The sequence below is a fragment of the Canis lupus genome, chromosome 37 (genome assembly GCF_048164855.1).
Source record: "Canis lupus baileyi chromosome 37, mCanLup2.hap1, whole genome shotgun sequence".
NCBI classification, from domain to species: Eukaryota; Metazoa; Chordata; class Mammalia; order Carnivora; family Canidae; genus Canis; species Canis lupus.
This window is the reverse complement of record NC_132874.1, coordinates 2,599,525-2,610,451: the sequence shown is the minus strand read 5'-3', so window position 1 is coordinate 2,610,451 and position 10,927 is coordinate 2,599,525. Positions and strand designations below refer to the sequence as shown.

The 10,927-nt window shown below is 43.2% G+C and overlaps 3 protein-coding genes across 3 annotated transcripts; 2 read left to right on the top strand and 1 right to left on the bottom strand.

The window, feature by feature from the left end:
• Positions 1–3,752: 3,752 nt before the first annotated feature.
• On the bottom strand, positions 3,753–9,201 carry H2BC3 (H2B clustered histone 3). The gene has a single exon (XM_072814146.1). The coding sequence runs from the start codon at positions 6,631–6,633 to the stop codon at positions 6,253–6,255; it is 381 nt and encodes a 126-aa protein (XP_072670247.1). The 5' UTR covers positions 6,634–9,201; the 3' UTR covers positions 3,753–6,252.
• On the top strand, positions 6,969–8,893 carry LOC140626382 (histone H2A type 1-E). Its single transcript, XM_072814145.1, has one exon. The coding sequence runs from the start codon at positions 6,969–6,971 to the stop codon at positions 7,359–7,361; it is 393 nt and encodes a 130-aa protein (XP_072670246.1). The 3' UTR covers positions 7,362–8,893.
• Positions 8,233–8,893, top strand: H3C3 (H3 clustered histone 3). The gene has a single exon (XM_072814144.1). It carries the CDS (start codon positions 8,233–8,235, stop codon positions 8,641–8,643), a length of 411 nt encoding a protein of 136 aa, XP_072670245.1. The 3' UTR covers positions 8,644–8,893.
• Positions 9,202–10,927: the final 1,726 nt, after the last annotated feature.

Genomic DNA, 10,927 nt, shown 5'->3' with positions numbered 1-10,927 from the left:
GAAGCTACACAAACACCCACATAGAATAAACCAAAACATTTTTGCTATAAAATGCATCATAATCAAACCTATGCAAACTAAACACACACACATAAATCTTGAAAGCAGCAAGACAAAACCTATGTATAAAAGGGAAAAATAAATTCAAGTGACAGCAGATGTCTCATCAGAAACAACATATCATAAGGAAATGTGACATTTTTTAAGAGCTAAAAGAACTGGCACTGTCATTCTGAATTCCTTGTCCTTTAGGAATTGATGGAGAAATAAAGACATTCTCAAATGAGGTAGGGTGGAATTTGTTGCTGGCATATTTATCCATAGAAGAATGGCAAAAGGAAATTCTTAAAAAAGAAAGGAAATGATATAAGTTTTTTGGAGCATTAGGAAGGAAGAAAGAAAAAAAAAGAAATATGGGTAAATACAATCCTATTGAGTTTTCTAAATTATGTTTAGAAGCTAAATTTCTAACATCTGATGTGGTTCTCAATGTATATAGAGGAAATATTTCAGATAATTATAAACAAGAGAGGGTAAAAAATTTTAAAAGGGAATAAGCTTTGTACAGTTGAACTGGTAACATGTAGATACCAGTGTACCATGATGTTATGTGTATCTAATACCTAGAACAACCACTAAAAAACTCTCCAAAGACAATAGATGAGTCAAATTCAAATTGTCTCAAGAAAATATTCAAATAGCCCACAGGAAAGCAGGAACTAAAAAAAAAAAAAAAAGAAAAAAATGAAAACAGTGAAGGAAAAATTAAAAACAAACAAATTCACCAGTAAATAAAAAGTAAAATGGGCAAAGTTAAGGCCTAACATGTATGGGAGAAAAATTTCTCTTAAAGCCTTTTAGAGTCCCTGGCTGGGTCTGATAATTAAACTGAGAAAGATAAGCTAGCAGGAGAAAAACATACAAATGTTATTGGAACTTTTACATTTTTTAGGAAGCCTTCCTAAAAAAATGAAGGCCTACAGAAGTGACCAAAGTAGGAAGCTTTTATATCTTTACACAAGGAAATACATTTCTTTTTTTTTTTTTTAAGATTTTATTTATTTATTTGAGAGAGAGAGTGAGCGAGCATGAACAGAGGAAAAGGGAGAAGCAGACTCTCCACTGAGCAGGGAGCCTGATGTGGGACTCGATTCCAGGACCCATGGATCATGACTTGAGCCAAAGGCAGATGCTTAACCAATTGAGCCACGCAGGTGCCCCTGAAATCCATTTCTAAAGAAATGAAAAGGCAGGGGTTTTGGGCAGTAGGTAGTAAATGGTGAAGAAGTAACAAGGTTTGTTCATATAGTCTTCTCAGCCCTAAATACCCTGTTTCTGGTAATGTTTTTCTAATCCTGCCTTTAAGGAAGAGGGATGAGGGAGAGGAGGTCAAAGTAACCTTCCTGCTTTACCGTTTTCCCAAACTCCTCTTATCTTAAGATATTCAGTACATCAAAGTGCCATCTTTTGGGGTAGTATGTTCTGAACCCCATCGATGTCAATAATTGAATTAAATGTATGTGGTCTAAATACATACATTAAAAAACAGAGGTCACCTGAGTGAAGATTAAAGTATATGCTCCAAATGTATGCTGTGGTAGGGGAGGAAAAATAATTTTCCCTCTACTCTTCTAGATTATTAGCTGAGACCCCTCCAATAATATAAAACAGATTAACAGGAGAAAAGAGCAGCTTTAAAACACACACACACATACACAATAACTTGTGTACCTCCTGTATATGTGGGTGAGACCCAGTACTCAGTAATACCTCAAATGGCCCAAGCCACCACCTTAAATACCATCTCCAGCTAAAGGCAAAAAATGTTCCAGGTGGAGGGTGGGGAGGACAGTTTGGGGATGTTACCAGGCAAAGCACAGAAAACAAGGCTATGGTTGTTAGATTTAAGTCTTTGCCTTCTCCGGTGGGTTCTCAGTTTTAGTCATCCTTTTCCTGGCACAGAGAGAGAAACTGTTGCAAATGCAGATTTCCCTTGTAATGTAAATTTCTCTTATAAAAGACTAACTTCTACTACTTTTTCAAAGCTTTTTTAAATGTCTGCTATTAAAAAAAAAAGTTGAAGGTAATCCTTATGCCTGAGAGTCATATTTTAGGGTGGCAAATAATGTTCCTCTGCATTGTCTACAGGAACTCACTTCATTCAGGTTGAAATGACAGGGTAGAAGAGAAACTGCAAATATCGACACAAGGAATCAGGGTGCCTATATTAATATCAGGTAACTAAACCACGGCAAAGAAAATTACTAGAGACAGAAAGGGGAATTATAGAATGATAAAAGGATCGACCGGATAAGAAAACTGAGCAATTCTAAATGTGTAAGCACCCAATAACAGCCTTGTAAAATACATGAGGCAAAAAGTGGTACACCTGCAAGGAGTAATAGGCAAATCCACAATTACAGGTAGACAGATCAACAATCCTCTCAAAAATTGATAGAACAACTAGACAAAAAGTTAGCAAATATATAGAAGTCAACAAATGGCTCGTTTTCATCTGTAAATTAGCAATGGTAATATAGACAGAGAAAAATGTTCCCTTCTTCTCTTCTAGGCTCTTTGGCTGGTTTAGTAATCACATTGACACAGGGGCACCTGGGTGGCTTAGCACGGTGGGTATGTGCTTTTGGCTTTGGTCATGATTCCAAGGTCCTGGGATTGAGCTCTGCAACACATTGGGCTGCCTGCTCAGCAAGCACCCTGCTACTCCCTCTCCCTCTGCCTCTTCTCCTGTTTGTGTGCTCCCCCCCCCTCAAATAAATAAATGAAATATGTAAAAAAAAAGTTACATTGACACAGGGCAGATTAACAGCAGAAAAACAAATATAATTTCTTATGTATGAAAGCCTCTCAAAGACATGAGACCCAAAGGCAGTAAGGCAATTGGGGCTTGTGTGCCATCTTGAGCTAAGGAATGGGGTAGGGACCTGGAGCTTCAAAGGAGACGTTGGCGAATCACAGGAAGATAAGACTAGATGTTTGGTTATTCAGCTGTTTGCCCTGCCTTTCAGATCAATCAGATCAAAAGAAAAATATCAGTTGTTGAGAGGATTGTTGCCCTGTCAATAGCTCTCTTTTTAGTACTGTTAGAATAGGCAGGCAGTGAGGCTCTAAGGGGATGCCCAGAGGCCAGCAAGCGGGAGGCCATGGCCAGCCATGGCAAAGGTCCAAGCCTGTCCTGACAGCACTCCACTAGGAGCTGTATCGCACCAGATAGGCCCCAGATGGCGGTGCCACAACAAGAAGCCCCTGAGTAGGTTAGGAAGAAAGAGTGGGAAACCCTTCTTCCCCCTCCAATAATAGATATCCCGCCCCGTAGTTAACAACTGTTGATAATAGAAACCCCCATCTGGGGGAAGCAGCTCTTTTCTCCCTCTCTCAGAGCTCAAGAGTATACTTTTAACATCAATAAACTTTCCTACTTGTGTCCCTCATCCTCTGTGTTGTGAGTCTGTTCTTGAATTTTTCCTGGTGACAAGACCAAGAAACTTTGGTGACCTTGTTGGGAAGGCCCAAGTGGAGGCTCCAGGGCCCATTGTTTCCCTGTCTACCTGGCACCAAGATCTCTATTAATTTTACAGGATAAGAGAAAGTATGATCTCATATGACATTTACGTATCTATATGTATAGACTTGCACAAAGTAAAATTTCTGTAAGATGGATGGCAAAAAATTCCTGGATATTGGAATTACAGTTGATTTTTATTTGTTTATTTGAAAGTGTTGTTGGTGCTTATTATTTTAAAATAAGGGGCGATCTTGTTTTGCAAGGAAGTCAAAAAGAATTCACTTAAATGTGTATGTTATGTAATGGAAATGAAAAGCCAAGAAGAAAGACATTAAATGTTGCTGAGCAATGCTAAAGACAGACCTGAGAAGTTTATCCTATCACCTGCCACAAAGCAGGGTCAGGGCATTCCACTTCTAATGGTGTCCTCCCAAATCATGAACACTTTCTGGCCCCCCTGCTATCTGCCTGTGGATCTCTCTTCTCTTTTCCAAATTCTCAATTTCCAAATTAAAAGTCTTCCCCAATGACCTGTCCTGTTCCTGGCACCCAGAACTTAGCCCTGGGCAGCTTCCCCTTTCCCTGCCCCACAGATTCAGCTGTTCCTGCCTGCAGGTCATCCTTGCTGGATAGGAAGGCAGGCAAAACTTCCCGGGGCTGCAAGGAGAATCAGCGAAGTAATAGAGGTTATTTTTTTCCTCAATTGCTTTTTTACTGTGGAGAAAACGTGGGTGGTTTATTAGGGTGTATAAACCCCTGTAGAATTTCACTTTGATGGCTTACTTTCTGGCTCAGCTGAGTCCAAAGTTGGTGCCTCATTAGATGTAACCAGAGAGATTTTATGCATTTTTTTTCTGCTTTCTCACCACTACCCCCTATAGCTCTGGGGTCTACCACAGAGTCCAGGCATCTGATTTTTTATTTTATTTATTTATTTAAATTCTCAGTTCACTTGTTAAAGATCAGCCAGGTATTCAGCAGAGGTGGCAAAAAGGCCTAGGTTTGAGTTTACGAACCTAGTTTACAAGTTTAGTTTGAACTTGTCAATTAAGGGTGGAGTTGTTAGGTAAAGCCTCAAATATTAGGAATGAAGGGGAGCAGGGAGGGAGAGAGAGAAGAGAGGAAGAAAAAAGAAAGCAAGCAGACAGACCAAAGTCTGTCTGTTGAAGGAAAAGATGGGGAGAAAATAATCCCCAAATCAGATCATTTTAAAGAAGATAAATAATATTACCACCCAGATCTCAGCTCTCCACGGGAAGAACATAAGGGTTAGTGATTCTTAAATTGTACCCTGAAGTCAATAATTTAAAGAAAGGGTGGGGGGAGGAGGTCTTTTCATAATTATTAATTTTTAAGGCTGGGCTCTCTCTCTCTCTCTCTCTCTTTTTAAGATTTTATTTATTCATGAGACACACAGAGAGAGGCAGAGACACAGGCAGAGGGAGAAAGACTCTCCGCAGGGATCCCGAGATTCCAGGATCAAGGCCTGAGTCAAAGGCAGACGCTCAACCGCAGAGGCACCCAGGCGTCCCTCTCTTTCACAACTATATTTGTCGTTATTGAGACTGGAAGTACTTCTCATACAGCGGTTGGCTGACCTGTAGAATCTGGGAAAAGATCATTTACATTTTTTTCATAAAGGGATCTTTTTAAAGAAATTCTATGGATTTCATTTCTTCATCCAAAGACATACTGTTGCATGTCACCTCCATAAAACGCTCATAAGCCAATGAAAAACATTGTTTTCCTCATTTTCATAGGCATTTAGCAGCAGAGTCCTACCCATCCGCCTCTCCGCCCCCAACCCCGGACCTAGACCTGTCCCATTAGCTCCTCTACCTCAAACAACATCATTTTCTGTCTTTTAGGTATTATCTTTGGAGTCTCCCTTTATTGAAAAAGGTTTGCTAAGAAAAGCCAGCACCTCTTCCTCTCCAACCCTGCCAGCCAATGAAGTGGCGCGATAGGAAGAGCGGGAAATTCAAACTTTTTGTCCTTCCCAGAGCGAGAGAGCCATCCTCCCCGCCCTTCTACTGGCACTCCAGAGAAGCCAGGGACACTCAGAACAGGAAATGGGAGCTCGGATTCCTGGGACCCAAACAAAACTGAAACAGCTCTAGATTGAATGTTGCCATCGATAAACAATTCTAATGTGAAACTAGAGTAAATTCATTTTATCTGTGCGCAAAGAGCTTGAGGAATACCCGATAGAGGTGCCCACAGGAACCACGGGCGACTATGTCTAGTTTACCCAGTGCTTTAGGCTAGGGTATTTAGGGCCAGGTATCTATGGCCCTTCCTGCTCTTTTACCGCCCAGATCTTGCCTCCTCCCAATAAGGCAAGTCTGGATTATCCCTATTCAGAAAACCTCTAACCACTTCTGTACCCAGCAGGGAAATCCCGATGTTTTAGAAGCGTGCAGACACGGGGAAGGGATGGACCCGAAGTATCCTGAAGCTTAGGGCAAGCCCGCAGCGGATGGGTGTTCCCTGCTGGGCGTTACACTCAGTGCTGTATTTCGCTTTAAAGACCATGGGACTTTCAAAATCCATTCTCGGGTCTACAATTGCCTCAACGATCACCTATTTTATAGACTCTCTAGGACGCAAATATATGGTAGCAGAGTTGAATTACACCGCTATGAAATAGCGGTTATAGCTCTTCTTGGGAGAGAGTGGGTGGCTCTGAAAAGAGCCTTTGGGTTGGATGGTGCCTCGGAGAGCGCTCACTTGGAGCTGGTGTACTTGGTGACGGCCTTGGTGCCCTCGGACACGGCGTGCTTGGCCAGCTCCCCGGGCAGCAGCAGGCGCACGGCCGTCTGGATCTCCCTGGACGTGATGGTCGAGCGCTTGTTGTAATGCGCCAGGCGCGACGCCTCGCCCGCGATGCGCTCGAAGATGTCGTTGACGAACGAGTTCATGATGCCCATGGCCTTGGACGAGATGCCCGTGTCGGGGTGCACCTGCTTCAGCACCTTGTACACGTAGATGGAATAGCTCTCCTTGCGGCTGCGCTTGCGCTTCTTGCCGTCCTTCTTCTGCGCCTTAGTGATAGCTTTCTTGGAGCCCTTCTTCGGGGCCGGAGCAGATTTAGAAGGCTCAGGCATGGTTCTTTCCTAAGAGTTGAAGAAACGTTAATTGCAATCACAAGTTAGTGCTGTGAAGGGTCGAGAGCTCATTCTTTTATAGTTCCTCAATGCAAATGAGGTATCAAAAATTGTCACTTCTCGTTGGGTAAAATCAGAACTCTTTCGCTAAGGGGAGGGTTTATGCAAATTAAGGGTTCACGTTTTCTTTTCCTATTGGATTCAGAGACAAACATATTTTGACCAATGGGATAGATTGTTGGCTCATCCCTGCGCTGCGTATAAAAATTTTTTTCCTCCCCCTCCCCCCCCAAGCAAAGCATTTGTGTGGAAACCCGCACCGCTGTTTGTTTGAAATGTCGGGTCGGGGAAAGCAGGGCGGCAAGGCTCGCGCCAAGGCCAAGACGCGCTCGTCGCGGGCCGGGCTCCAGTTCCCGGTGGGCCGCGTCCACCGCCTGCTCCGCAAGGGCAACTACGCGGAGCGGGTCGGGGCGGGCGCGCCGGTGTACCTGGCGGCCGTGCTGGAGTACCTGACGGCCGAGATCCTGGAGCTGGCGGGCAACGCGGCCCGCGACAACAAGAAGACGCGCATCATCCCGCGCCACCTGCAGCTGGCCATCCGCAACGACGAGGAGCTCAACAAGCTGCTGGGCCGCGTGACCATCGCGCAGGGCGGCGTCCTGCCCAACATCCAGGCCGTGCTGCTGCCCAAGAAGACCGAGAGCCACCACAAGGCCAAGGGGAAGTAAAATCTAGTACAGAGGGCACTTGCCTACAGTTTTACTACAGCAAATTCAAGGCTCTTTTCAGAGCCATCCAAATTTCCACAAGAAAGGCTGGTAGCCAATTTATGTTACGTTGATAGTTCTTAACATTTTGTGTAACAGATAAGGTTAAGTTAACGCTACGACCCAAATAAACAGGCATAGCCGACGTTTCGCTGTAAGAAGGTAGAGTGAAATGTACAAACAAAGGAAATTTGCTTTTTGACCAATACAACCTCGTAAGGTTTTCCCAATTTTTAGTTTTAGGAAAAATCATTTTATCTCGGGTCATTGTGTGTATCTAGCATTACCAGACCAGGTGCTTTACGTGTGATGTTCCAGATACACCCAGGGTCCCTGTCATGTAGTCCACGGGAAAAACTCGGTATTAAAGGGAGCTATAATGACCAAAGACGTAGGAAGTGGCAATCTAGGCGACCCGATATTTACTTCAAAATAACTAACGTAAGGGAAAAGAGGACAAATTTGTACTCAATGAAGGGTGCAGACCAGCAGGATTGATAACCTTCGAGTCTAAGAAATTTGGAGAATTTCAGGCCCGACCTAGACTTACAGAACAACAAATTCCATTTTACATGTTTATTTCTTAATTGGCTGGTTAAGCATACTGTACTTAGTGAAAGTATAAAACATACCGAAAAGAGAGAGAGAGGTGGCATAATTTATCCAATCAGATTCTCCGGTAATTAATCAATGTGCTTACCGGTTGACCAATGGTTTTAGCGCCCAGATCTTTTGAAAAATTACAAGGCCAATCAGAATGCTTCTTACTGTATATAATGGAATCTTTCGCCCTTTACCCGCTAGGCTGTCGGTGTGTCTTTAGTTTCGTCTTATGGCTCGCACGAAGCAGACGGCGCGCAAGTCGACGGGCGGCAAGGCCCCGCGCAAGCAGCTGGCCACCAAGGCGGCCCGCAAGAGCGCGCCGGCCACCGGCGGCGTCAAGAAGCCGCACCGCTACCGGCCCGGCACGGTGGCCCTGCGCGAGATCCGGCGCTACCAGAAGTCCACGGAGCTGCTGATCCGCAAGCTGCCGTTCCAGCGCCTGGTGCGCGAGATCGCGCAGGACTTCAAGACCGACCTGCGCTTCCAGAGCTCGGCCGTCATGGCGCTGCAGGAGGCGTGCGAGGCCTACCTGGTGGGGCTCTTCGAGGACACCAACCTCTGCGCCATCCACGCCAAGCGCGTCACCATCATGCCCAAGGACATCCAGCTGGCGCGCCGCATCCGCGGGGAGAGGGCGTAAAACAAACTTATAGTTGAAAAAGGCTCTTTTCAGAGCCACCCACAATCTCTTGAAAGCAGTTGTAACTGGAGTTCCTACTATTGAAGTAGAATGGGTACGAGAACCGTTTGAGTACGGATGTTTTTGGTACTGTCTCTTAAATGTTTGCCCGAAGTCCTTCCTCAGGCTTCAGTCCCCGTTAAAAGTGCCTTTTTAGGCACATTTGTAAGTAATGTGCCTTGAATGCAGTTCTGATTCCTTAAAAAGCTAACAGCATTATTGAATCCATAAAATTTTCAGTAATTCACAAAACATGTCATGTCTCCTGACTCCAGAATCCTGTATTGGTCTGAAGAGGGATTGACGCTCAGGTGATAGAAGCTAACTCCGTTAGTCACTAGCAAAGACCCACTAAATATATCTGCAATAAGAAAAAGACTTGGGGTTTGGCGCCTGCCTTTGGCCCAGGGCACGATCCTGGAGACCCGGGATCGAATCCCACGTCGGGCTCCCTGCATGGAGCCTGCCCCCCTCTCTCTCTCTCTCTCTCTCTCTCTATCATAAATAAATAAGTAAAAAAAAAAAAAAAAAAAAAAGACTTGCCTATCATCCAAAGTTTCTTTGCCTATACATCTTAAAAGCAATGGGATTTGAAATAACTGACAGGTAGCAACACTAGAGCATCTCTCTTAGTCATGTCCCCTCTTAATAAATACAAATTCATTGACTAAAATGTTAATTTCTTTAATTTTCTAAGTATAAATTATAATAAGCTGATAGTTCACGGTTTTCCGAGGCCTAAAATGTACACAACTTGGCAACTGTTAATAATTACAATTCAAAATTTTAAATACAAAACTAGATAGCAGGTATTAATTTATAATTGAAAGATGAGCCAAATTCCAATTATACACAAATAAAACCATAGCCATTACAAAGTTAAGAAAAATAGCAGTTTATTAACTCTTGAATATAATACTACGATGTTTATTTTCTTATATTTTTGTGTATATACTCTGATTCCATTTTTACCTGAAAATTATTTTGGAATATTTTCTATATAAACAGAAGAGAATGCAGTATTTCCACCCCATAAGGGTGATGGATCACAGCTTATTTTGTTCTCTTGATAACTTAGAACTAAGTTCAGCTTCAAAACACATTATTGGTAGTGTCATTTTTTTTTTTAAGTATTTTACTTATTTATTTGAGAGAGAGAGAGAGAGAGCAGGAGCAGGGAGGAGGCCTAGAGAGGGAAAAGTAGACTCTGCTAATCAGAGAGCCTAACATGGAGCTAAATTCCAAGGCCACTGGAATCATGACCTGAGCTGAAGGCAGATGTTTAAACTGACTGAGCCACCCAGGCACCCCAGTAGTGTCATTTTTAAGATGGTTTTCAAATTTGGGAAATCCTTTGTCAAAGTTCTTCATATGTGAGTTGTAAACTTTGGAAGGATTTTTAACGGACTAGCTTTCAGCTCTATACATTTCCAATCTGGATTCATCTGTACTATATACTTACTGCCAGTGTGTGGCTGCTACAAATACGTAGATGTCATTATATGACATTTAGCCCTACAACTTCCTGCCTGAAATCCAGGTAAATTTGTCAGTGAGCAGTAGGAGTTTATTTCTTGAAACCATTTTTACATCCAATTGGCTAGAACAACTGAATGAACTCTGTATCAAGTACATCTGCAAATTTGATATCTCATTATCCCTAAACTAAACAGATATTAAGTAAATTTCTTCTTACCTAAATCCAAGTGTGTTCATTAGTACCCAACAGAATCAGGCAAAAGGTGAATTGTAATGAAAGGGAAGATTTAGTGGCAAAAAAACAACAGGTTTAATAAGCTGTAAATATCTTCACAATGAAATTTTTTTTTAAAAGAGAGACCAAGTGAACACATTCCACAGAGCCCCTCTCAGGGCTTTGGAAGTACTGGGCCTAACTTTTGAGTTTCATTAGCTTCAGAGTAAATGTGCTTCTGAGCACCAACTATGCTTTTCTAAATTACACGTGACTTCCCCTGCCCTCCTACCACCCTGTTCTAACATACCTCAGCAGAGAGCCCTAGGAGTTGAGAATCACTGGTTTGGGATGATTTTTTTTTTTTTTAAGATTTTTATTTATTTCTTCATAGAGACACACACACACACACACACAGAGGCAGAGAAACAGGCAGAAGGAGAAGCAGGCTCCATGCAGGGAGCCCGACGTGGGACTTGATTCCGGGTATCCAGGATCACACCCCCAGCTGCAGGCGGCGCCAAACTGCTGCGCCACCTGGGCTGCCCTGGG

What these genes read in the sequence shown, in the direction of transcription:
- H2BC3 (XM_072814146.1), bottom strand. Translation starts at nt 6,633, where the DNA reads ATGCCTGAGCCTTCTAAATCTGCTCCGGCCCCGAAGAAGGGCTCCAAG.
- LOC140626382 (XM_072814145.1), top strand. Translation starts at nt 6,969, where the DNA reads ATGTCGGGTCGGGGAAAGCAGGGCGGCAAGGCTCGCGCCAAGGCCAAG.
- H3C3 (XM_072814144.1), top strand. Translation starts at nt 8,233, where the DNA reads ATGGCTCGCACGAAGCAGACGGCGCGCAAGTCGACGGGCGGCAAGGCC.